We start from the raw sequence: 25,043 nt of genomic DNA on the forward strand, positions 1-25,043 counted from the left end.
GAGGGCTGGGTTGGTGGAGCAGAGGGTGCCGACCAGGGGTCCACATTCCAGTGGCTCCCCAGCTGCAGGGCAGACCCTTCGTGGAGGCTTAGGCCATCTGGACAGGGGATCCCAAGCTCCCGGGTGCTGGGATGAGGATGGGAGAGGGTGGCAGGTTCCATGAGGGCATGTTCCCTGGGCCCCATGGTCTACAGATGGTTCTGAATGGGACCCAGGGTAAGCTCAGGCAGGGAGCTGGCAGGTGGGTCTGTGGATGGTCCCCCTCTGCCCTCTGAACTAAAGCCCAAAACCTGGTCTGAAAGGCTGGTGGCCATCAACCAATGGGGCTTGAGTCCGGTGCCGCCACTCTCTGGCTCTGGTTGGGTGACCATGAATGCCTTAGTGTCAATTAGGAAAATGTTCTCCAGTAAGAAGACAGTGGCTCCGTGGGAGCTGCTCAGGCTGGATTTCATCCTTGACTGGTCGCCTTTGGAGGACTCAAGCTTTAGGGCCATGCATGGTGGCCCTGACTGTGGGACCGGCCTCCCTTTCCTCTCCAGTGGATAATGGCTCTATGGCCTGCCCTGCCCACCCTGAGTGTTGGGAGGACTACAGGAGGGGAAATGCGCTTTGTGATGCTCTTCTCTCCTTCTTCCCTCCCAGGGCTCACAGCCCAAAGGCGTGAGGTGAACAGTGCTTGTGAGCCAGAGGCGGCGCGGTCATCCCAGGCCATGTGTGGAGCTGCCCATCCCGTCAGACAGTGTCGGAGTGTGGCTGCATCGTCACTCAGGGTCTTCCCTCTCCTCCACCTCATGTTCCTCGGGGCCCCTGGGTACTGGGTCCCTAAATTCTCTCTGGTGTGGCTGTCCTTCCTGCTGGTTCCAAGTGCCCTCCTCTCCCCTTGCCCTACCGAGGTTCTGAGGACAGCCCGGACCTGTCACACAGGACCTGTGGGCCCTGAGGGCTGGCTACCTCCAGGCCTCCTGGGTGCACACCTGTGGGCCCCCCGAGGTGGGAGGAGAGTGCCTGTAACTGTCAGAGAGAAGCCACAGCTGCTGGCAGTGACAAGGCAGCACCTTGCCCCCCGCCTTCCCTCCATCAGTGCTGTCAGCTGTAACTGGCACACGCGTGATCGTCCTGAAGATGTGGCCATGTCACGCTGCTCCCCTGGGGAAGCCACTGCTGCAGTTGCTGCTGAAGACAGGTGGGGAAGAGAGAGGAGGGAAAGGGAGAGACAGGGACACACACTGCTCGAATTAATGGCAGGATAGCTCCCCAGAGACTTGTCTGGGGCATCCCACGGACTAGCAATCGACAGGCCGACAGTGGGAGGGGAGGGGCACCAGTGCTGAGTGGAGTGAGGGGCTCCAGAGTGTGAAGATGCCGTGGGAGGAAGGTGAGGGCCAGCCTGGGGATCTGAGGGGAAGGAAGCCAGGGTGCTTGGTGGGCATGCCCTCTGGCTCCAGGCAGCAGCTTCCATGCAGATTGGCTTCAGGTGTGTGACTCACCTGGGCGGGGGAGGCCCTGAGTCACAGCTCCCTGTGTGACAGCTCCCAGGAGGCAAAGGGTGGTACTCATTGAGATCCTCCGGCGCCAGGGTCCTGGCAGCCCTGCCCGTGGCTGACTGAAGTCCCCCGGCAATGAGGCTAGGTTGCTGAGGTTTTTGCCTTGTGTGGCCATGGGTTCTAACAAACGCCTCACCTCTGCCCTTCCACTGAAGGGTGGAAGTCCTTCCAGGCATGTCCAGTTATCTTAGGACTCCTAACTGCTGTCTGGGCAAATCTGAGAAGCATTCCTGGTGTCCCTGAGTACAGTTCCCATCCATACAGGCCACAGTGTCCAGCCTTGGAGGATTTGGCCTCCTTGGTCCCCCTGCCTGGAATTCCAGTGCCTGCTGTCCTTCAATTCCCCAGCTAGGTCCACTAAGCCATCCCTGGTTGGCAGTGCCAAGCCCCTGCCAATGCTCGCGGTGCTTCATCTGCCTGCTTCCTGCCCGACGAGCACTTTCTGCTTGCTCCTTCCCTCTGAACTGGGAGTCCCTGCCTGCCCGCCACACTGCTCCCTGGGGTTGGCCTTCCCTGGTAGAACCACACAATTGTACCCACTGCTTGGTCTCGGTTGATTTGGCTGCAGGTATCACCTCTGATGGCAGCTTCTGGGAAATGGGACCACTCCCTAGATTCTTCTGGCTCCTCCACAGTGGCTGGAATGGTCTTGGGTCTAGACATCTGCTTGGGAAACACCCCCTGGTTTAGATGGAGAAGTAAGTTGCTTACAAAGTATGCCTCTGAGATAACAGGAGCTGGACAGAACCCACCAGAACAGCCTGGCATGATTTTCCTCCTGGAGGCCATTCAGCAATGTCTGGAGACGTTATTCTGTGGTCACATCTGGGAGAAGGCAGTACTACTGGCACCTTAAAAGTAGAGGCCAAGATACTGTTGACCATCCAGTCACGCACAGGGCACTTCCCACAACAGAGAATTATTTGATCGAAAAGGTCAATAGGGTCAAGGTTGAGAAAACCTGAGATAGATATTTGACTTCTAATTCTAAGGCTGATGCTGGGATCTGATTTGCATAAGTGTCTCTGTGCACTTTGGGAGGCACAAAAAGAAGATCTTGGAGATGTTCCCTAACTTCTGAGAAGCCAAGAACTGAACACAGAATCAATCCTCCTGCCTGGGAGGGCAGGAAGTTGCTCACCTTGACCTAAGCAAGGGTAAGGAAAGTCTAAACTGCTTCAGCTCACATCCCCAGAGGATCTGGAGGCTGGAGAGGGAGTTTCATGGGGCTAGGGACATTCCTCAACTGCTGAATGTTTCCCCGGGGGAGAATCTTCTCTTCTGAAATAGTTGTAGATCTCCCCAGTTGCTTTTAGTGAGCAGAGAAGGGATGTGCTTCCATTAAAATTTGTGGAAGAGATTAACTCTAGGAAGCCTGAAGAAGGTTCTGGAGTCACTTCTTGTCTTCTTTTACATTTGGTTTGGTATTGGTTTTTGAATTATTAAACAAAAAACAATAAGGAACTTTCAGCTAATTTGTCATTTGGGTGAGCTCTATTTAAATGCAACTTAGTGTTTAACTTTTGCTGTCCTGCTTTCCTAGCTAGCCATGCCAGGGAGAGCCCACTGTTCTCTTGAGGGGGCCCCCAGAATTGTTGGCATATGGCTTAGGAGGTGTGTTGGCCATGCACGCGTAGGCACCAACAGAGGGCATGCAGTTTTACTTCAGTGGGAACAGTGGCGAGGCATCCCTTCCATTAAAAGAAAGAAAAAATTAACCTTTCCTAGGCAGAATCAGTGCCTTATTCATCTGAGCAGCCCCTGAGTACCCCAGTGGGTGCTCTCCAGCAATCACAGCCAACCCTTTTGAGCTCTCCCCAGGTGCCAGCCCATCTCCACAGTGCTCCCCGCCATCTCCCCGCCACCCTGGAATGAGTACTAGTGTTACTCATCTCACTGCCGCCTGAGCGTTAGTCTCAGGCTCATCTTATAGACAAGGACACGTGCTTGGAGGAGCTAAATAGCTTGTCTGAGGTCACACGGCAAGTCCATGGCTGAGTGAGGAAATGTAGGCAGGAGTTTTGGCACAGACCTCGGTCTCCTGGTGGCTGAGTGGTACTGTCCCCACTAAACAGCTGATGGGCACATGGATGAGCTCGTGTAGGGAGAATTCTGCATGTTGGGGGGGTGTGTGGCTCTGGTGGACATGGGGGTGGCAGCAGATGAGAAAGTGGGTGGGTAAAGGTGAAGACACAAAAGAGGAAGTCCAGGAAGCCCTCCCCAGGCCCAGTGCACCTCTCTCTGCCCCGCTTAGTCCCCTGCCAGCTGCTCCGAGTGCCAGAGAGGTAGACCAAACATGCTCCATGTGGTCCTCCCCTGGCTGGGCTGCCCTCCTCCCTGCGGGCAATGTTGCAAAAAAGTCCTCCACCTACCCCTCCTGGGCTCCCGTGCCTATCTCTGCCCCCTCTGCCCTTCCCAGCCAGCTCATCTTGGAAGCCAGTAACTGTGGGGACAAACCTGTGTGCACACAAAGCCTGGACCCCAGAGAAGCCTCCAGTTCTGAGCTTTTGCGCTTGCTGTCCCACTGCCTGGAATCCCCTGCCTGACTCTTGTTCTGCTCATTGGCAGCGGAGCCTCCGACACTCGGCTGTGGTACCACCTCCACGCAGCCCGCCCTGAGCCGGAAGTTTCTGACCTGTGAGCTCCTTGCTGGTGTCCCGTTTCTGAACCTCCCCCTGAGTCCAGGATCTCACGGCTTGTCAGGTTCCTTGGGACCCTGTGGACTCGAGCCCTGTTTGCTCTCCTGGTTCTGATCTGTACCCAGTCCCTGTGAACCCAGGGGTGACCTGAACCTGCCACTTTGACCTCCAGCCCGAAGTCCAGCTCCACTTGGATTTGGGTGACTGGCCTGCTTCTGGTGACTCAGGGTGGCCCTGAACTTTCCAGAAGTGATCACCTATGTCTAGATCTGGGGAAACTGGTAATGAGAATTTCAAAGAAAGGTCATGTAGCATCTGTCTCCATGGCCTCCTTAAGAAACATCCCATTTCAAAATATGCCACACTGGTCCCAAACCATAAAAGGAACCAGTGTATTAAGCCCAGAATGAGCCCCACACATTAATCCCTCCTCCTGCTTTATATATCAAAGTGGTTTTTTTTTCATTAATTCTTTAATGGAACAGTTTGAACTAGAAGCAGAATTGAATACTTTCTAAAATTATAGGTCCAAAAGGAAACCAGGACAGTATAGCATTCTCTGGACCAGATCAGTACATTCTCTCAGAGGCTCTGCAGGAAATATGCAGAAATATTTCTCCTTGTGGCATTAAGGTGATTAATTAGGAATCCAGTCTTTGCATGGACTTATGCCACATGGGGGCAAGCTGAGCCCTGGTTAATTTCTGGGACAGATTTGCTGGGCATTAGACACAGGCCAGCTCAGCCTCAGCTGGTGCCATCTCTGTGGTTAAGTTTTAAGCACTTCATAAAATTGGAATTTCAGACTTTCTCCACTGGACAGATTTTGCCAAAAAGAAGGGAGCTTGGTGGAAGTGTCCCTCTGTTGTCTCTCCCACCGTTCTGCATGATCAGACAAAGAAATGGTTGTAAAGTTTCCTGCCAGGCCTCAACCTGACAATGAGGCTCCGTGTCCAGGTAGGTTTGGCTGGGGTGGAGGTACCGGCCTATTCTCAGAACAGTGCCGTAGCACACAGAAGAATCCAGATAGGCCAAGGTTAAGTTGCAGGGAGAAGAGCCCATGACGCTCCCAGCCGGCTGTGAGAGGATTACAGAAGCAGGCAGAGGGAGGCTCAGAGAGCTCAGAGCAGCCAAACAGGAAAAGATGGAGCCAGCTGTTTAAGCAGCAGTGACCTCGGGGCAAATTATTTTTCTGGCAATTAACCACAGACTGGAGGCAGTCCGCTATTTGTGCAGAAGACAGAGGATGTGGACTGGGAAGCCTCAAGCCATTCTTGGAACAAGATGTCGCAGTTGGAAAGATGAAGGTGACCTCTCCCCATCCTGGCACCAGCCCAGGACTCACAGGCTGGGCTGTAGGGCCACGGCCACCCTGGATGTTGGACCTCAGCCATTTCACCTGGAGCTGTTCTACACTGAAGAGGCGAGGTGTGCCCCGGACACTGGCTGATCCTGACACCCAGTTCTCCTAAGTTCTGCTGGAAGCAGAGATGTGGACCAGGGCTGGGCTGACGACAGCTGGGAGAGGGCAGGGCAGGGACTATCTGGGCCCTGGGGAGGCAGGAAGCATCCCAGAGGTACAAGTAATTGTAGAAATGGCCATCCAAGACCAAGCCAAAATGCTGGGGGTCCATGAGGATCACACTGAATGCATGTGTTGGGGGGGGGGGTGGGAGATATGGAAGGAGAATATGGTTCCAGAAATACAAACCACAGATAGATGTCCACTAGGTTTCAAGTGGGGGCTACTCAGAGTTCATCTGAATGGGCTGAGCAGGGTCCACAGTGGGTGGCAGGGCCTGGCTAGCTGACTGCTGGGGTGAGGACCAGGCTCTGCGTGGGGACACATGGCCTGGGGAACACAGAGGCTGCTGTTGCCCAGTGGACTCAGGCATCGGGGAGAAACTGATCCCTGGAAGGGACTAGCTTTCCCAGTGGCTATCTTCTCACAGGCTGGTGGGGAGAAGGTACGGCTATGGAACAGAGGGCCTGAGCAGAGGGCAGGGGTAGGGACCCCAGGAGAGGGTCCATAGCAGTGGCAATTCTGGGATGAGACTAACGACAGGAGGAAGGCTGAGGAGGAGAACTTCCAGACAAAACTGAGAGGCAGGAAACACTAGGCTCTAGGAAACAGACAGCCAGGAGGTTAGGAAATGTCCTGGGCGTACGTCGGTCAGAGCTTCTGAGCAAGTCCAAGGATGAATTCAGACCACTTACAGGGCCTTTATCTTCCAGTACAGGCATCTCGTATTCCTCACTAGACTTCAGACAAGGACAGAGTCCCCGTCCCCTGTCCTCCTTCTGCTTCTCACCCTGCCAGTGCCCAGCAGAGCAGGACAGGCTGGGAGAATGTGCTGGAAACGCTTGTTGAGGTCAATGGATTAGGCAGCCCCATCCGTGTCATATGGAGCATTACACAGGAGGGGAGGTGATGGAGGAAGTTAATCGACTGTAAAAACTGCCCATATAGAGAATGCTGCGGCAGGTGGCAATGACCAGGTGTATCCGCTGCAGCCCGAGGACACAGAACGGTGCTGGTCAGGAAGAAGAGATGACACAGAAGGTACCTTGGCCTGTGAGTCCTGGATCAGCTTGCTTCTGTGACAAGATGCTGTGTGACCAGGGCAAAGCATTCACCCTTTCTAGGTCTTCTACATAAAATGCAAGCTTAGATGGGAAGGATGTCTGGGTGCAGTACTTCCATCAGCCCTGAAGAGCCGACCAAGCCTCCTCCCTCCTGCTTCCTCTCTGCTGAGCAGGGATGTCTATGGAAACACCTGGGCTTCTCCCCAGTTCTTGTCTCACTGCTGTTCCTCTCTGTTAGTGAGCAGGCTTTCTGCCTTTACTTTGGAGTCAGGGGATGCCACATGCACTCCTGTCTGCCCTGCGGTGGGCTTAATGGGGCACAAAGCTTGTCTTAACCGGTGGTGGAGAGGTACCAAAGCTTTTGGCTGCAGAAGGAAAGTCACACCCTCTAAGTAGCAGTAACAGTGATCCTTTGACCCCCATCTCTTTGGCTCCTGTGTCTTATATTTCCGACGATTCTATGTGCCTCTAAAACCTAAATGTGAAGTAAGGCACTGAGTGTCAATTGGGGCACAGACTCCCCAAGGCTAAGGCCAGGACCTGTCATACAAGGGGGGAATCCAGACATTTCCTCCACTAATCTATTCCCCACCCGGGCTGGAGGGGGCTGGCAGCCCCAGGGTTTGCCATTGATGCCCAGCAGACATGGGCGGGAGGTGTGGATCAGACACTCAGAGGAAGGTGTGTCCCTCTCTCTCCTGGTGTCCCTGGCACATGACAGGGATGCAGCCAACTCACACTCCCAGGTGAGGTGCAGTGGGGTGGGGATATGCAGTTCTTTAAATGACCACTTTGCGCCTGTTGACCCCCTCCTTCTGTCGGCCCCAGCAGAGTGGAATGGTCATGGGGCTCCAGATGTCCCCAACAGATGTTGATATGTCCGGATAGGGCATTGTGATGATAAGAGTTCTCACTCTAGATCAATAACCTTGACCGCAGTTCACCTCCAGAACTTCCTTTGCAGGTATGTGCTTGTAGAGTATCATTGGTTCCAACGTCAGCAGATGAAATGTCACTGGGAAGAAGGGAGAATCTGCATGTGCACGCAGGCTGCCAATCATTTGCTGAAGGATGGCCGTCATTCAGATGGTCTTTCCTGGGGCTTCCCCTGCACACCAGCTCACTTGGCCAGTGCGGGCCCTGACTGTGCCTAGGTAGGGGAGAGGGTCTGTCTTATGTCAGTTTCCAGAATCTGCCCAGGAAAGGAAACCAAATAATGGAAGGACAGTATAGAATCCCCAAATGTACTCTTGGATTTGGGATGCCCTCCTGACACAAACTTGTGTGTATGTGTGTACACGTGTGCATGCGCGCACACACACATATACACACACAGAGTTTCTTTTTGACTCTCTTTTTTTAGGCTTGTTCTGAGATTTGCTTGGGGCCCTGCTGGGCTGGGGTGACAAGGAGCCCTGCTACAGGGATTATCCACCCACACATAACCGAGTTGACCTTTTCTAACTAGGCCAAACATCTCCTGTGGCTTCCTATCAGGAACGATTTCTGCCACACCTCCAGCATCCCAGAGCTTTGGACTGGATCAGGGGGCAGGCAGCCAGGAAAAGGACCCCCAACCATCGCCTCCATGCTTCCTGTTCCATTCGGATAGAAACTGGGGTCCTGAGTGATGGACAGCCTGTTCTCTGGGTGGGGGGCATTCAGGCAGAGCAGGTAGAGTCCACCTGGCATGGGAAGGAGTATGGGGGGAGGCCCTGCAGGGAGCATTGCCACTCAACAGGCTCTGTAAGCCCCTGGCTGTGTGTCCCCAGGGAAGACTCTCTCTCTGGCCAAGGACGGGGTGGAGAGCCATCTCAAAGCATTCTTTTGCATGGCCCCCAAACTAAGCAAGGCCAATGCAAAGGAGCTGGTGGAAAAGTCTTGCAAAGAGGAGGGGTCATGTTCCACTAAAGAGCTGTATGGATGTATCTCATATTGGAACCAATTTTAGCTCCAATTTCAGGCCTTTCCTGATGACCTTGACAGGCCGGCTCTGTGGGTCTCTCTGTAGCCATCTTGAGGCCAGCATTTGGGACATTTGAACCCTCCTTCCCAAAGAACCTGAAGAGAGGTCATCTTATCCATTTCCCTTCCTCCACTGAAGAAACCTTGCTGGATGTCTCATTCTGTTGGAAAAGAACTACAGATTTCCAAATCCCTGGTTGTAGGATCTGTCCCTTTGGGACTTAGGAACAGCTGACTCAAAGATCAAAGTGCCATCAAACAGAGTAGTTGATGACCACCCTGTGGCCAGATGGTGAGTGGAACAAGACAACCTAATGAGATTTGGGGTGGATGCGAACTCCCAGGGCACAGGGACCAGACTCTCTCCAAACTTCATCTCATCACCAGCTTCTTTGGGGAGTGTGGCCTTGCCCAGGATGTGGGTATCCTGGGAGAAATGGCCCTAAGAATAACTCTGCTTATTTAGGTTTCTTTTCAAAGGAGGTTGGTCATGGTGATGGTGATGTAAATGTTAATTAGAGCTACCCTTTTATGATCTTTATATAATGTGGTGACTCGTTTCCTAAGACCTTAAAATGCTTTTTCATTATCCTCACACCTCATCCCATAGAAAGATGGAAATTCCAAGGTAGCAAGGACAGGCTGAGTGGCCTGCCTACCCAGGGTCCCAGAGAAACTTGGGTAAATAACAATAAAATCTGCTTTTGAGCCCCAGCCTGGATATCATTGCCCTGGATTGGAGACCTGACTCCCTGGCTCACCAAATCTTGGCATCCTGGATGGAAGCTTTGCCATTCTGGGCCCCTCATTTTTAGAAATTGGTTTCTAGAACTTTTTACTTTTTCCTTCATCCCCTAAAAATATAAGAGCTCCCGATGAAGACCCAGTTCAGTCTGAGCCATCCATCTTGATCTTCACTGCACTGACGATATAAAAGTTTGCAGAACCCAGACTCTAAAAATAGCCTTCTCTTTTGATCTTGGTAGCATCGGTCCTGGTCATTGGCCTTAGGCTCAGATGGCCTGAATTATCTGTCCCTCTCATGCAGTCTTAGCTAAAAATGAAGAGCTGGTGTGAATAATTTAAAGCCCATTCCCTTTCCCCCTCTGCAGATTTCCAATGCCAAGCCGATGGTTTCAGCACCCTCAGAGATGCACTATGAGCATTTTCTTCTTAGAAAGTGACTTTGATGGGCTGCAGTTGTCCTAGGATGAAGGGCTCAGCCTGGGACAGACAGTGTGCCTGCATGTGGGCTGGACAGCCCCTCCCTGTGAACTTGAGATGCTAGTCCCCCCCCCTTCCAAGTTGGATGCCCATCATTCGGACACCCAGTCTTTTCATCTTTCCCTTTTCTCTTTGGGGATCACTTTGTGTAGAGCCGGACGCCCTGCTTCTCCCTTTCAGTTTCCCTCAGCCTTTCCCCGATTAAAGATTTCAAAAGGAGTTTGACGTGGCGGGGGGGAGGAGATGAAACCAAGAAGGAGCCTCCAGGAACCACATTGCTTGGTCTAAACAGGAGCCTGGGTTCTAAGAACTTCTATTTGTGTTAGCCCACCAGTGGCCGATGGGGACTTTCTCTGTTTAAACAATCCAGAGCCCAGTAATTCATTGCTGGGGATGGGGCCAGGATGTGGCTTACTCAGGACCTTCTGCTTGCCCCTTTGTCTGTCCTTGGACCAGCTGTGTCACTGCTTCTTTGGGGGTGGGGGATGGGAGGCAAAGCAGAGAAAAAAGGTTCTAGGCTGTGGGGTGTGCTGTTTATTAGCTTGTTGCCGGAGATGCCTGATCCCACTGTCCTATACAAGTGCCTGTGTGTGTGTGTGTGTGTGTGTGTGTATGTGTGTATGCACATGTGTGTGTACACACACACACACACACACACACACACACACACTTATTCCTGGAGATTAATGTCCTATCTGAGGTTCAGGTGGTAAAGATTTTCTTCCATTCGGAAGGCTCTCTCTTCATGTTCTTGATATTTCCTTTGCTGTAAAAAAGCTTTTTAGTTTGATATCATCCCATTTATTTATTCTTGATTTCACTTCTTGCACTTTAGGAGTCTTGTTGAGGAAATTTGGTTCCTAAGCCAACATGATGGAGAGTTGGGCCTATATATTTCTTCTATTAGGCGCAGGGTCTCTGGGTCTAATGCCAAGGTCCTTGATCCACTTTGAGTTGAGTTTTGTGCAGGGTGAGAGATAGGGGTTTAATTTCATTTTGCTTCATATGGGTTTCCAGTTTTCCCAGCCCATTGTTGAAGAGGCTATCTTTTCGCCAATGAATGTTCTTGACATCTTGGTCTAGGATGAGATGACTGTATTTATGTGGGTTTGTCTCTGTGTCTTCTATCTTGTTTCTGACCTCAGTTTCAAGCTGTTGCTTCCTGATATGGATGTTCAGTGACACTGAGCCAGAGAGGTCATCCATGCTGGGTGGGGTGTGCATGGACACAGGCATATCTCTTCAGGAGAAGCAGAACTAAGAAGGAAATATCTCAAACCAGATTGTCCAACAGCCACTGTACCCCAGTCCTGCCTCAAGCCACAGAGGGATGGCATAGCTCTCTCCATTTTTCAACCCTTGAGTTCAGAAGGTGAGCTAAGGACAAGCATAGGCCCTGTCCTTCCTCTACATCTCATCTTTCCTGCACTGCCCTGGGCACACAGAGCTTGGTGCCCTCTGAACAGTCCATGCAGACCAAGGGATAGGCTGTGCCCAGGGAGGCTGGAGACGAATTTCATCATGGATCAGCCAGGATGGCTGGACAGATGGTGGACTATGTAAGAACTGAGTGAGGATGGAGGGGCCATGAAGGTGTGGGGAGCAGGGCAAGGGCAGGAGCTGAGCCCTCGGCTGTCCTGACCTCTGAGACTGCCCAAGGGAAGAGCTATTATGATGAGCCTTCTCACAAAAGCCAGTAGTTTAGAGTATGCCCTGGTAGTGCCTGGGCAAGCTCATCCCTGCAGGGTCCTGCAGCCTGGAATCTCTGGGTAGGTGTTGGAAACTCCATGGCCCTCAAGTTCCCCTCCAAACTGAGCCAGCTGTGACCTGGGTGTGCTGTTATCTCCTCACTCTAATGGAGGCAAGGAAGCCCATGGATATTCAGATGTCCAGGTCCTACTGCCAGGCTCCTGGTCTCCCCCCTACGTCTGGGGCTGGGCCCTGTCCCAAGTTCTCCTCTGTATCCAACCAGATCTCTGGGTGCCCCAGATCTGCATGCCTTCCACAGGATGGGGGGTGCTGTATGCCGACATTACATCCTCCCCACTCAGCTCCTGTGCCTCCATCTTCCATCAGTATCCCCAGGGCAAGGGCATGCTTGGAGGGGATTCTGAAGCCTGGGTTTTTAGTCCAGCTCTGCATCTCTGAGCCTCGTCTCCTCATCTGTAAAGTGGGGTGAAAATACCTCTCTGGAGGCCAGGAGGTGTGGTAGGTCACATGGTCTTGGGAGATGGAACAGCACGCCCCTCACTGGCAGCATGTGTTGTCAATTTAAATACTCGGTATTTTCTCCCACTGTCTATACCGTTTTATGTATATAAGTGCTTTGAGCATCTGCGGATTCCATGGGGGTCCTGGAACCATCCCCCACCAATACCAAAGGACGACTGTACTCACTCCAGGCCACGTGAGGGAGACCCAGGCTGCTCAAAGCACTCCGTCTCCACTGCTGAAAGGAGCTCAAAACCCATATCCTGGAGGCCGGTGTACCATAGGGTTTCACCCCCTACAGCACTTCACTGTGCACCTGCCAGCACCCTGGCTCTGGGCTATTCCTCAGAATAAAATGTAGGAATTCTTCAAAACAGGGGCGAGCCATGCAGCTGGTGTGCATGCAGCAGCTTTTATATCCAGGGCGAGAAACTAGGTCGCTGCTGGTGAGAGAGGCTGCAGGGCCACCCTCGGGCTCCCGGGCAGCACCCCTCCCCTGCTGACTCCCCGGAACCATGTGCAAGACAGAGTTGCAAAGCCCACAGTGGACTCTGGGTAGCAGGCGTGGGGACCGCAAGGGCCCTCCAGGCCCCTTCCTGAGGCCTGGTTTCTCTTTGAGACCTGGGCCAGTTCCTTGCTCATTTGGACTGTTTTTCAGCCTCCTTGTCCTTTCCTCCTCTGCACATGGGCCTTGGCCCCCAGGAGGAGCTGTAAGGTGAGGAGGATCCCCCACCCGAGATCCTTCCGGGCCACAGGAGCCAGCCACTGCCAAGCAGCTCATGGGTGCCAAGGAGCTGGGTCCGCCTGAGTCCTGAGCTGGACACCAGGACTCTGGCTCTCCTGCAAGTTCCCCACCTGGCCTTTTTCCTGACTCTAAGCAGGTGTGGATATTCTTCCCAGCTTCCCAGGAGAAGTGTGTCAAGGAGCCCACGGTGCCTATGAACAGCAGCCATGAAGCACCCGAGCCACACAACCAAATTAATTAGATCTGATTGAGCTCATGGATGGAGAACATGTAAAATAACATCACAGGGATGTAACCTGAAAATCCAGAAACTTTACAGGACAAACGACCTCATTCCTTCAACCCATAGATTGAGAGACAGAGATTGAAATTGATGGTGGAGCCCAGAGACCGAAAGAGACTTAGGAAGCAAATCAACCAGTTTTAACACATGGACCTAGTTTAGATGTGACTCAAACTTAAAAAGTAAGAAAAGTTTCCCGGTCAGTTGGGGTAATCTGAAACCGTCTAGTAATTTCATGATATTGAAGAATGAATTGTTTTAAGATACGATAATAGTAATATTGTTATGCCTCCTACAAAAAAGGATCCTTAAGTTTGAGAGTCACATGATGAAATATGTGCAGATGACATGATGGGGTCATGGCCTTCAAAACGCCACCCGGGCAGAGGAGAGGGCAGTCATGGTGCGCAAGAGAGGAGGTCAGCCAGGGAGGCCAGCCGGTGAGCGGTGAGGATCATGGAGTTCTGTGAGCATACTCCTTATCTTTCCAAAGGAGGAGGGGGAAAAAGAGGGAAGAGGGAGAGGAAGGGAAGGAGAAGGGGAAATAGAGGAGGAGAAAAGGGAAAGAAGGAGAAAGAGAAGAGGAAGGGGAAGAGGAGGAGGAGGAAGAGGAAGCGGGAAAGGAAGGGGGGAGGAGGGGAAAGGGGAGCAGACGCAGAAGGCCGCAGCACGGCTGCCACGGGGGTCCTGGGACCCAGGCGAACGTGGCGACCCGGACCCTGGAGGGCCTCCCTGTCCCTGGCCCTTCCGGCCCCAGCACCTTTCTCATCCAGGGCTGAGGCCACTCTCACAGGGGGCGGTGGCAGCGCAGGACCTGTCCCCAGCCCAGGCACTCACCGTGGACAGGCAGCTCTTCTGCTCCCGGATGATGGCGCCGAAGCCCAGGAAGCCGGTCACCACGACCAGGGCGCCCGCGAAGATGAGGATGTAGGCGGAGGTGGCGAAGGTGCTGGAGGCCAGGACGCTGAGGTAGCCGCTCTTCTCCACCAGGGTCCACACGCCCACGGCCATGACCGCCGCCCCGCCCACCTGTGGGGGACTCCGGTGAGAGCGGGTGGTGGCAGGGTCCCCGGGGCAGGAGGCCATTTATCCAGTGCCCACCACATACCCACTGCATAATAAAACATGAATATGATGTTCATATTCTATTATCTTAAACTGATCATAGATTCCTGTGATCTTTTACGTTAATATAAAATCTTACCGTAGCATCTAAATTAATAATAGCCATACTGTGACCTTTAAACTAAATAATATACATACCAGGGCATCTAAAACAAATGTGATCATTGTCCCGATGCCTATAATACTAGTATGATGTCAAGAGTGGAGCATCTAAAACATATACTATGCTTTGAACGCACCATCTTAGCCTCCAAAGAGCCTGAGAGAATAGTTTGGGTGCCAGGTTTTATAGATAGGGAATGGAGGGTAGAGAGATTAGGAGACTTGTGGGGTGTAGAGGCAGATTCTGAGTCCCAGTGTGACCCCTAATTCCATGCTTCTTAGTCGGATGCCGATTGTGCCCCTATCGTGAGGCAGAAGAACTGTGGGAAGGATCAGAATGTCACAGAGCTGCTCCCCCCATCACTCCCACCCTGGGCTTTCTTCCCCTCGGGGTACGCCTCTGCTCTGGTCCACATGTCCCCTTGCCTTCCAGTTCAGTTCCTACAGCTGGGCCACTTGTCCCCGAAGAAACAGGACCACAGAGGAAAGGCAAACGGCCTGAGGTCACCTCTAGGTAGGGGCAGACCCAGGATGAGCACACAGCCAGGGCCTGCCCACTCCATCACACCGCCTCCACCCGGGAAGGCCACCGTGCTCCACGCACTCCTCTCAGGAGGACGGAGGAGGAGAGATTTCTTTGCAACTGTCTCATTCCCTTTTGGTCTCGAGAAGGGGGTAGGGAAAGGACACTGTCGATGTGGAGGTCTGGGAGTTGCCTCCTCAGAAGGAGCACCTGGGAATACCGTTGGGGCGGCTCAGCTTGCCTGGTTAAAGAGGCTGAATAACCAGTTCTGTGTCACACCCAGCAGAGCAGATGGGTGTGCATTTGCACACACGTGTACAGGCATGAGTGTTCTCAGGTGCCAGATGTGGCGTTTTGGGGTGTTGGTCCAGGACCCCTGAAATCTCTGGTTATCTCCACCATCTGACCCTGGGAAGGTGGACTCCTCCTTGGGCTCCCTGTCCCCTATTAAGGATGAGTAGAAAGAAATGGCTTTCTCCCTGCTCCATCCACTCCTCAGTACCTATCTCTGTGAAGGGTTCCCCAGGTGCCCAGAGTGACTCTCTGTAAACCCCCCGCCTCCGTCATTTCCCCACTCTCTGTTCTGGATGGTCACAGACCTCAGCTGAGTGGTCTAGGCACCTACGCAGCTCAGTTTTCACAGCTCTGCCATTTTCTCTTCTGAGCATCCCAGTTGCTCTGTGAGGATGAGGAAGGGTATATTATCTCTGTTTTGCAGATAAAGAAACTGAGGCTTGCCAATAATAAGAACATTCCCAGGATACCACCATTAGGGAGCATTTCAGAATTGAAATCTAAAGCCAAGTCTTCTGAGGGCAAATTCAGGACTTTGTCCTGGGATCCTGTGGAGTGGGCGGGCCTGTTCTTATACTTGAGCTTTTTAAATAGATGCAATTTCTTCCAAGTGCCTTTTTTAATCTCCTTGGCACCTTCACCAGGTAAGAAAACTTGGTGGAAGGACATTATACAAGGGCTGCAGCTATACGACTCCATTTCTTCCATTCTATGATGCACATTTTTTTTCTCTCTAAAATTGGGATGCATCTTATGATTTATGGTATCTTACAATTATACTTGGCAGCACTTTTTCTTAGTGGTTCAAAAAACAATGGTGCATCTTACAATTGTTGATATCATAGAGTCAGTGAAATCCTGGGATTACAATGGGATTTTTAAATTTGTTGTGGGTGTGGGTTATCTTGGCCCACACAATCTCCATGATAAGAGAAGGATTTTCTGAGTCTGGGTCAATGGACTTGAACAATGGATGAGAATGACCAATGGAAAGTCCCATTGGTTAACCTCCTTGACTAAAATATCCTACATATAATGCCTTTGGTCACCTAGAGCATTTCTGGAAGGCTTGGGTGAAGCTGTCAACTTTGTATAATTTGCAACCTAAAGAGAGTTCCTTAACCTCTCTGGTCCTCAGTTTCTTCATCTCTCAAATGAGGGAGTTATATTAATTAGATCAGTGGTTCACAATCTATAACCACTAAGGACCCCTTTGATTACTTTTTCCCAAGGACATTATGTTTTGAGGGCTTTTGCCTACCAAACATAGTGCATTAATTAAGTAATAATTCATTTCTCATTTTTTATTAATCAAAGGCATATCATAGTGCCAGGAAGAGATTCTGAACAGCATGAGATAGTCAACATGACCATGCTGAGTTGATCTCACTCCAGCAAAAAAGATGAGAAACTTGGCTTTTAATGGGTACAGTCCCTTTATAGATATATACACATTATCCATTTCCCATTAATCTAGTTAACCCCGTCTCTTCCAAACCAGAGTGTGGGCTGAGCATCTGAATCTGGGACCACCAAAAGGGTATGCTTGGGATGGCCTGGGGACAATTAATGTATTGGGGCACATGGAACCCACTGTGAATCTGTGGATCCTTTGTCTAGAGAAATGATCATTTACATAGAACAATTCTCAGATTCATGTCTGTAGTCCATTCTTGTACCTCATAATGAACCCTGGACTAGATGGTCTCCTTCTCTATGTCCTCCTATTCCTGGCTGCACAATCACCTGTGAAAAATCAAGGCCACGACCTGGGCCAATGAGTATGTCCAAGAGGGGGACCCAGGCATGAATATTTTATAAAGTTTCCAGTGGTCTCCTTAAGAACTGCTGCCTAGTTTTCATAATTAATAGGGGACCTAGGTGTTCCTTCCATTTCTTCCCAGAAGGTGGCGCTGTGCTGAGTCTCATAGAACGCACCAGGCTCCCTGGTCATGTTGGGGACTTGGTGTCTTGAGGCTCTGGACCCCTGGGCTGGGAGCATTTGCCTGGAATGCTGTTGGTATTTATTTGGGATTTAATGCTATCCTTTCCCTCCATCTTTGGGTATGATGTGTGATTATGAGGAGCAGGATTTTCCACCAACAAAACAAAGCCTGGGCTCCCAGGAGGAGAAGGGGCCAGGAGAGATGCAGCCCCAGGAGAGGAGCACAGTTGGTTCCATTGTGGAGCTCTGCCCTTTATCAGAGCACTTGAGAATTTGCAAAGCAGGCTTAACCCCCAGGCCTACCAGGTGACAGCTGGGTCCCCAGCCACAGGGCAGAGTCTGGGAGGCATCTGGAGGGACATGCTACCCTGATCAAGGCCTAGAAAACAGCATGTAATTCTTTTGTCCAGAGGAAATCAGGACATGAGTCTGAGTCCATGGGGCCTCCACCCCTCCCCAGAGTGCTTCATCTGTGGCTTTTGAAGGGAAAACAATGTGTGATTAGCCGTAGGGAGTGGAAGGGTTTCAGTTCCTTTGGGGGAATCTCCTACTTGGGACTTGGCCAGCTCTTCAGAAAAACACCTTTCCTCTGGACAGAAATAAAATTGCTAAATGTTGGAATGGGTCCCCAGAGGGTGTCACAGAGGGTAGAAGTTAGCAGGCCTGCATCTAGTTCTGCTGTGGCCCCACGAGCCATGTCATACCCGGCCTGTCTAAACCTCCATTTCTTCATCTGTAAATCAGGGCACTGGATAAAGATATCTCTGCGGTTCCTTTCATGTGGGCAAAATTTCCCTGTTAGTACTAGGGGGACAACCTTCTGCCAATACGCCTCCAGCAAGATGCTCGGACCAGTGGCTCATGGCTGTCACTCAGCCATCTGGAAACTGTCTAAGTCAGTGGAAGAGGTACCCAGAGGAGAACTGCTAGGCTCGGGGAGCTCAGTGAACAGTTTCAATAGCCATTTACATAGAGTTGATTCAACAGTGTTTGGTTCCTTAAAGAAACTGGGCTGGTTTTCTGTGGAGTATTAGCTGCCTTTTAGAAAGCCATGGCCTCTGGCCAATGAGTGACCCAGAAAATCTCCAGTGCTGGGTGTGGCTGCACCTGCCTGTAATTCCAGCTACTCAGGAGTCTGAGGTGGGGATATGGCAGCCTGGGCAATTTAGCAAGACCATCTTAAAATAAAATCAAAAGGGCTGGGTTGAGTTCCTCTATGGTAGAGCACTTCTAAGTTCAATTCTCCAAAAAAATCCTGCAGAGGGCAAAGCTGGACCATGAGGACACAGCAGCAAGCCAGGAGGGGCAGAGCAGGTCACTCATGCTGTGTAATTTTAGGAACTGCCTGTTCACAGAAAAAAAAAATATTGCCAAAATGTCCTCATGTCACCATGGGGCCTGGGATTAACCACGCATGCCTGGGACTGTTAGAACGAAGCAGGCAGACCTGAAGGAAGCAGGCAGAGGATACAAAAGCAATTGTAGGATTTTTCATTGTTGGGTGACAGTAGGGCTTCTGTGCTGGGGGAAGGACAGGGACAGAGCAGGGGCCAGGACCATGGGGCTCCCAGTCAGGGAGGAACCCTGGGCTGGAGGGTTCTCTGCCTTTAGTGCCAGCAGCCCATGGTGGTGGTGGCAGAAAATCACAGGGTGACAAGGGAAGTTCACTTGTTGGCTGGCTGCCTACTCTGTGCTGAGCACCATGCTGGTCTAGAAAGGTCTGGGGCTGGATGGAAAGGTTCACCTATTAGGAGCACACTTGTCACCTACGCTCCTTCCCTGGGCTGTCTCACCAATGGCACCTACCTACCCACCCCAGACCAGACCCTGCAGGGTCATCAACGTCTCTTCCCTCCTCAGTGACAGACACATGGGATCCCCATCTGCTCCCAGACTCACCCTGCTTCTCCTCACCACATTGCCCAGCGTGGCCCCCCACCGTGGGGTCAGCCCTCAGCTCCTGGTCCACTCCATGCTGAGCTGCCGCGGCAACCCTGCTGAGGAATCTCCACTGGCTCCCCACACCCAGAGCACCAAGCCCACACTCTCTGGCCTGGCCCCAAGGCTCCAAAAGGTCTGTCCTGACCTGGTTTTGGGCTTTATCTGCTGCTACTTTCCTTTCTCCATACCTGGGTTTAATCAAGATGACCTACGCAGTTGCTTTTCTTGAACATACTGTAGATGCCCACTAACTAAGGCCATGCCCACAGAGTGAGTGGTTGAGAGGGTGAACTTGGCAAAGGGCTGGTGGCTGAGGTCGAGTTCCTCAGTTGACTGACTCTGTGAGTCTGGATAAATTCACGCAGCCTCGGCGGGCCTCAGGCTTCGCATCCCTTGTTCTTCTCCACCCTTCTCCATTGTTCTCTCTGCCCTTTTACTTCCTCTGCTGAAGGCCTCTACACCTTTCTGGGCCCTTTCAAGTGTGACACCTGCACTTCAATGACACTTTGATCACTCCTTCTAAGCTCTCCTCACTCTCCCCAAGCCCAGCATGGCCTGGTGTGTAGGAGCCCCCACAGGGGGCCTGAGGCTTGCGTTTGGGACTTGGGTTGAGGGCTTTGGAAATAACATCTGCTCCCCACACCTCTCTGTCTGCTGAATTCCTGGGTGGAAAGGGAGCATTTCTTGTCCTTACTTTAGAGAAATTTTAATTTTAGAGGGACAGTGCATTCCCAGAAATGATTGGTCTTTCCTCCAGGTCATTAGGAAGTCCCCTGGAAAGGCCCAAGCTGGCACCTGGGAGGTCTTCCTGTCACAGTTCATTATTCTCTTTCTCTTTCAGCCAACATCCATCATGCACCAACTGTGGCAATGCAGGCTCTGGTGCTGTGGTGGGGCCCAGGCCTGCCCCAGCCCTGCCCTCATGTCACTTACTGGGTTGATGCTGCCACTTACTAGCTAGAGAAACCCTGGCTCCACATTGGTGCAGAAATCACCAGGCTGATTCTCTTGAAAAGGAGAAAGTGAATGGGTCAATTTTGGGGGGTGACATAACCTAGGGGCTCAGGGAGAGGACTGGGAGGCTGGATGTGAGCCAAGCCTGGCTCATTCCCACCAGAGTTCCTTTTAAAGAGTGGTTCCCCATTTCCCAATCTGCAAAGGTAGCTGAACTCCAGGCTGCAGTCGTGACAGCACATCCCTGCAGCCAATGCACACTTTGGGGGTCAATGGCACCCCATCCCACACCTGAGCCTGTGTGCTCTCTAGGAGGACACGAGGCAGTTGGCATCATGTGCTGCTATTCACCCTGTTAGTGGGCATCTCCTCTCTGAGTGCCAGAGAAGCATCTCCTCAGCTCCATCCCATGCTCCTGCTGGCTTCACACCTGTTCTGCATGAGCAGATTTTTACGGTGTCATGCTAAGGGTCATTTTCCACGGGGAGGCCTTCTTTTCATGGCTCTTTGGTTTGAAAGAGCCTTTGATAAAAACAATTCAGAATACTCCTTCCTCCTGCTCTCATTCCTAATCTCTTCTACACTTAAAACAAGACCAAAATTTCATGAGACATGCTGAGCCTGAGAGCTGGGAGGGCGGGGAAGGTCACCTGTGCATCTTTTGAACCCAGCTCAGAACTCAGAAGAAACCTTGCTTGGAGCTGCCCCTGCCCCACATCCAGCAAATTCTTCTGTCCTCCACGATAAGTCCACGTCTTGTACTTGTCTCTATAGTTACAAGCATTGCAGTCTATTTCTTTTATTTGCAACCTCCTGTGTTTCCCCTTTTAGCCTCTTGATTAAGCCTCATTCATCTTAGTATCCCCAGGAGACTGCCCCATGTGGGAGATGTCCGTGACTCCACAGGGAGGGAAGGAGGAGGAAGCAAAGAAGGGAGGGAGGGAGGAAAATGCCTGAATCCATCTCTTTTATATTGTAGATGGAGAAACTAAGGCCCAGAGAGTAGTGACATCTCCAAGGTCACAATAGCTAGTCAGTGGAAGAGTGGGGCAAGAATTCAAGAACCTTGATGTTATATTTCATGCTCATTTTATCAATTAAGCCACTGACCAGACACAGCTGCACACAAGAAGCAGGCCATTGGCATTAGGGTCAGGGGACAGCCAAGCCCGAGTCCTGTGCTGCAGGACTGTTAGCACAGGCTTCATCCTGACAGGCATCACTGCCACAGCCCTGCACAGACAAAACATGCACCCACCTCAGCTGACCCCTGAGGCCATGTTCAATGGGGGATGACACAGGAAGTGAAGGGCTTTCCAGCCTCAGATTTCAATCAAGCAGAGGCTTTTGCCTCCTGGACTCTCCCTGCATCCAGAGGGGATGCCCTCAAGCCCTTCCCACCGCTCTGGCCAGGATTCAAGTCCTCTATCTTTTCCACCACCTGTCCTAGCTTCACATCTCCTTGAAGGGGCCCCCGGGATTCCCACGTGAAGTGCCAAGCTCAGCCGTGGCTCAGGGCAGGACCGGGCTTCAAGGCAGAGGCAGCCTCCCCAGTCTCTCCCCGTAGCCTGGCAGAGCTCCTGGGAGGCTGGGAAAGTGTAGATTATTAACACAGCCAAGCAGCTAATTAAAATAATAAATTAGAGAACAACATTGCAGAGGTGACGGGAGCTATAGGGAGCTGTGCAGGAAAAAGGAGAGGAAGAAGATCGTTTCCCAGGCAGCCATGTAGGAAAGCCTGGGCCCATTGGCTTTTAGGGTCATGAAGGAGGCAGGAAAGTGGTGACATTTTTGGTTCCTGATCCAAAGGGGCTTCAGGGATGGGGTAAAAGGAAGAGCTGTCACCCAAGTCCTGACCAGGTTGGGTGGAGGGGGCACTGTTCTGGGCTTTTTGAACTTTGGAATGTGACCCATTAGGGTTGTGAAATAAATATAATGTGCTCTTAACAGTAATCATGAAAAGACCAGAGAAAATCTCAGAGTCGTTCACACACTGTGAGGGGAAGTTTAGTTCTGTGATTGAAGCTTTGCATTAGCATTTCTTATGCTTCCTTGGGTCTCTTGATGCTGGAAGTCTTAGAGACAGTTCTATGGATGGAGAAAGCTGTTGAAGAGACAAGGCATCTTATCATAATAGTCAGCATAACAGCTAAGCACTGAGTATGTGCTTAATGTTTTCCTGCATTTGGACCTCTGATTCTTACAAGTATTGCCTTTCTTATTTCATATATGAAAAAAGTGAGGCCTAGTAAGATTAAGTTGTTTGCTGGATGTCTCAGTCTGTCTGCCTGGGCTGTCATAACATAATGCTGTAGACTGGGTGGGTTAGACAACAGAACTTGATGTCACAGTTTGAAGGCTGGAAGTTCAAGAACCATTGATTGGGTCCCTGGTGCAGGCTCCCTTCCTGGCTTGATGGCAGTGTCTTCTTGCCCTGTCCTCACTTAATGTTTGCATTTGGAGCTCTGCTCCTTACAGGGTCACCATCCTTATTGGATTAAGACCCTCCCATTATGACCTAAAAACCTCATTTCCAAGTATGGTCACATTGGGTATTAGGGCTTTAGCATATGGATTTGGAGAAGACCTAATCCAGTTCTTTACACTGAACATCCCTTGGCAAACAAATAATGCAATCTGAATTTGATCCCGCACTAGAGCCTGTGACTTCCCAGCATGCTCTGCTGCCTTGATAATCCACGTGTGCCCCAAAGACAATCGGGGGGGGGGGGGGGATAGTGCAGGACTCAGGGCTGGGCCCGCATAGTGGCTCAGCACACTCAGGCTTAGGGTCAAGGAGAGTAAACTCCAGCTGTGGGACTTTGGAAAATTTGCTTGACACTCTATAAAATGGGACTCTAATAGAGCTGTTCATAGTCTCAAAGGGGGGCTGGGAGTTTTGAATAGGGTGATGCAGGTGGAAAGGCAAGCACAGAGGAAGCCCACGACAGGAAGTTCCAGGAAAACCGAGAACTCTGTTCCGTGATGTGAACTTAGAACTGTGCTTCACACTCAGTAGGTACTTATTACAAATTGTGGAATGAGTTTTTAAATGGTCATGATCATCACTGACCTGGTATTAGAATACCTAGGTGTCACTGGCCTCCCTAGACCATGCCCTCCCACTAGGAGGAAGGGGCTGGGTTAGGGTAGGTTCTCAGGGACCTGGGTTCTGTAAAGTCGTGCTCTGCCTTGAGGCAGCAAGACAGGAGATGGGACACGTCCGTCTGCCCCTGTCTACTTCTGAGGACTGTGCAGCAGGTCTAGGGGAGTCTTGCCAGAACCTTCTAAAGACCGCCACCCCCACAAGAGGGGCGAGACTTAGCTGACAAGCCCCTGGGAAACTGGTCCATGGCCAGCCAGGCCCCCAGGCAGGGCTATTTTTAACTCAAAACTGGGAGAGCTGTGTGGGGGTGGCTCCCCTCATCGGTAGCTGCTCTGGGGACATGCTTGCTGCCCATCTGCCCGGGCTGCCTCCCACATGTCTTTTTCATTACCACCCCCAAAGTAACACAAACACAGATGGACGCCGAGTCCACTCTGGCTTGGTGGGGCCCCTGGGGGCGGTCACCGTGTCTACTGCCCACTGCTTCCTCTGGGACCTCAGCACCGTCAGGATGCGCAAGGCCTCAGTCGTTTCACAAATATTTTGGGTTGAGCATCCCACAGTAGCCCTAGGTACCAAAGGACCAGCAGGCCCCTGACCACGCGGCCACTGGGGGAAGCTGTCGACACGGAGTTCCACTCTTTCCACCCTGACTCTCCACAAGGCAGTTCCCACACTTGCTGCTCTCTGTTGCTAAGCCCCCTAGCCTTTCCTAGGCCTGAGGATGCTCCATGTTTCCTGGACCTTCCACACTGATGGCTGGCCCAGTCTCCACCTTCTTGGATCTGGGCTTTTCCTGGCTCCATGACCCCCTCTCTGGCTGTTCCTCTGCAGCTTCCATGGTGGACTCCCATCTTCTGGCTGCTCAAGGCTGACTGCTCATCCCAATTTGCCTGGAGCTTTCCTGGTTTCAGCACTAACAGCCCCCCACCTCAGGGGCTCCCTCAGTCAGGCCGACCCAGAACCTCTGGTTGCCCAGACTCAGCCCTGGCCCCTGGAGAGTCCCCAGGCCTCATTCTTCCTTCCCCACCCTACCTAGTCCCTGTCCACTCTGTTCTCATCTATTTTCATGGCTGCAGTTGCTCTCCAGGTGGGGGTGTCCCTAAGTCTGCGGCCTTGGCCTGGCTGGTTCCTGAGTTTTGGAGCCATGAACTAACTTCCCACGGTGTGTCTCACTTAGATGTCTCCTGGCCACACAAACCCACATGCCGACCCCTGACCTTGCCACCCCACCCCAAACTGCTTCTCTTTCTGGTCCCCTGCACAAATGCAGAGCCCCACCATCCACTGAGGAGCTACGTTCCCCGGAGCCCTCTTCTTTCTCAGTCCATCTGGTAATAGCCTGATCTTGTCAATTTTACCTTTCCAACCCCGTAACTCTCCCCCATATTTCTATTCCCACCGTCACTCCCAGAGTACAGGTCACCACCATCTCACGCCTTGACCCATGCAAAGTCAGGAGGAAGTGTTAATAGTGAATGTTTCTGGGATGGCAGGCAGCATGGACTGAATTGTGCCCTGCACCCTGGAAGACCTACTGGAATTCTCACTGCCAGGTTCCTGCGAAGGGGATCTCATTGGGAAACAGGGTCTTGGCAGATGCAGTGAAGTCAAGATGAGGTCATTAGGGAGACCTGAATCCAATATGCCCCTCATCCTCATCAGAAGAGGCAAATGTCACGTGAAGACTGGCATGTGACTGCCGGCAGTGAGGACAGAGGCGGGACCGGAGGGCAGCAGCTGTGATGCCAAGGAGGCCAAGCTTTTCCAGCAGCTTCCGGAGGCAAGGAAAGGGTCTACCCAGCGTCTTGGAGGGAGCACTGCCTTGCCAACACCTTGATTTTGGACTTTTAGTG

At 51.9% G+C, this 25,043-nt stretch overlaps 1 protein-coding gene across 1 annotated transcript in view; it reads right to left on the bottom strand.

Moving 5' to 3' along the window:
* The window catches only part of Tspan11 (tetraspanin 11), a 73,432-nt gene that overhangs the window by 17,316 nt on the left and 31,073 nt on the right, over positions 1–25,043 (bottom strand). Inside the window, exon 3 of the mRNA XM_076852551.1 lies at positions 14,035–14,226. Coding sequence (XP_076708666.1) covers positions 14,035–14,226 — 192 coding nt within the window. The remainder of the gene's footprint in view (positions 1–14,034; positions 14,227–25,043) is intronic.

The sequence above is a fragment of the Callospermophilus lateralis genome, chromosome 4 (genome assembly GCF_048772815.1).
Source record: "Callospermophilus lateralis isolate mCalLat2 chromosome 4, mCalLat2.hap1, whole genome shotgun sequence".
Taxonomy (NCBI): domain Eukaryota; kingdom Metazoa; phylum Chordata; class Mammalia; order Rodentia; family Sciuridae; genus Callospermophilus; species Callospermophilus lateralis.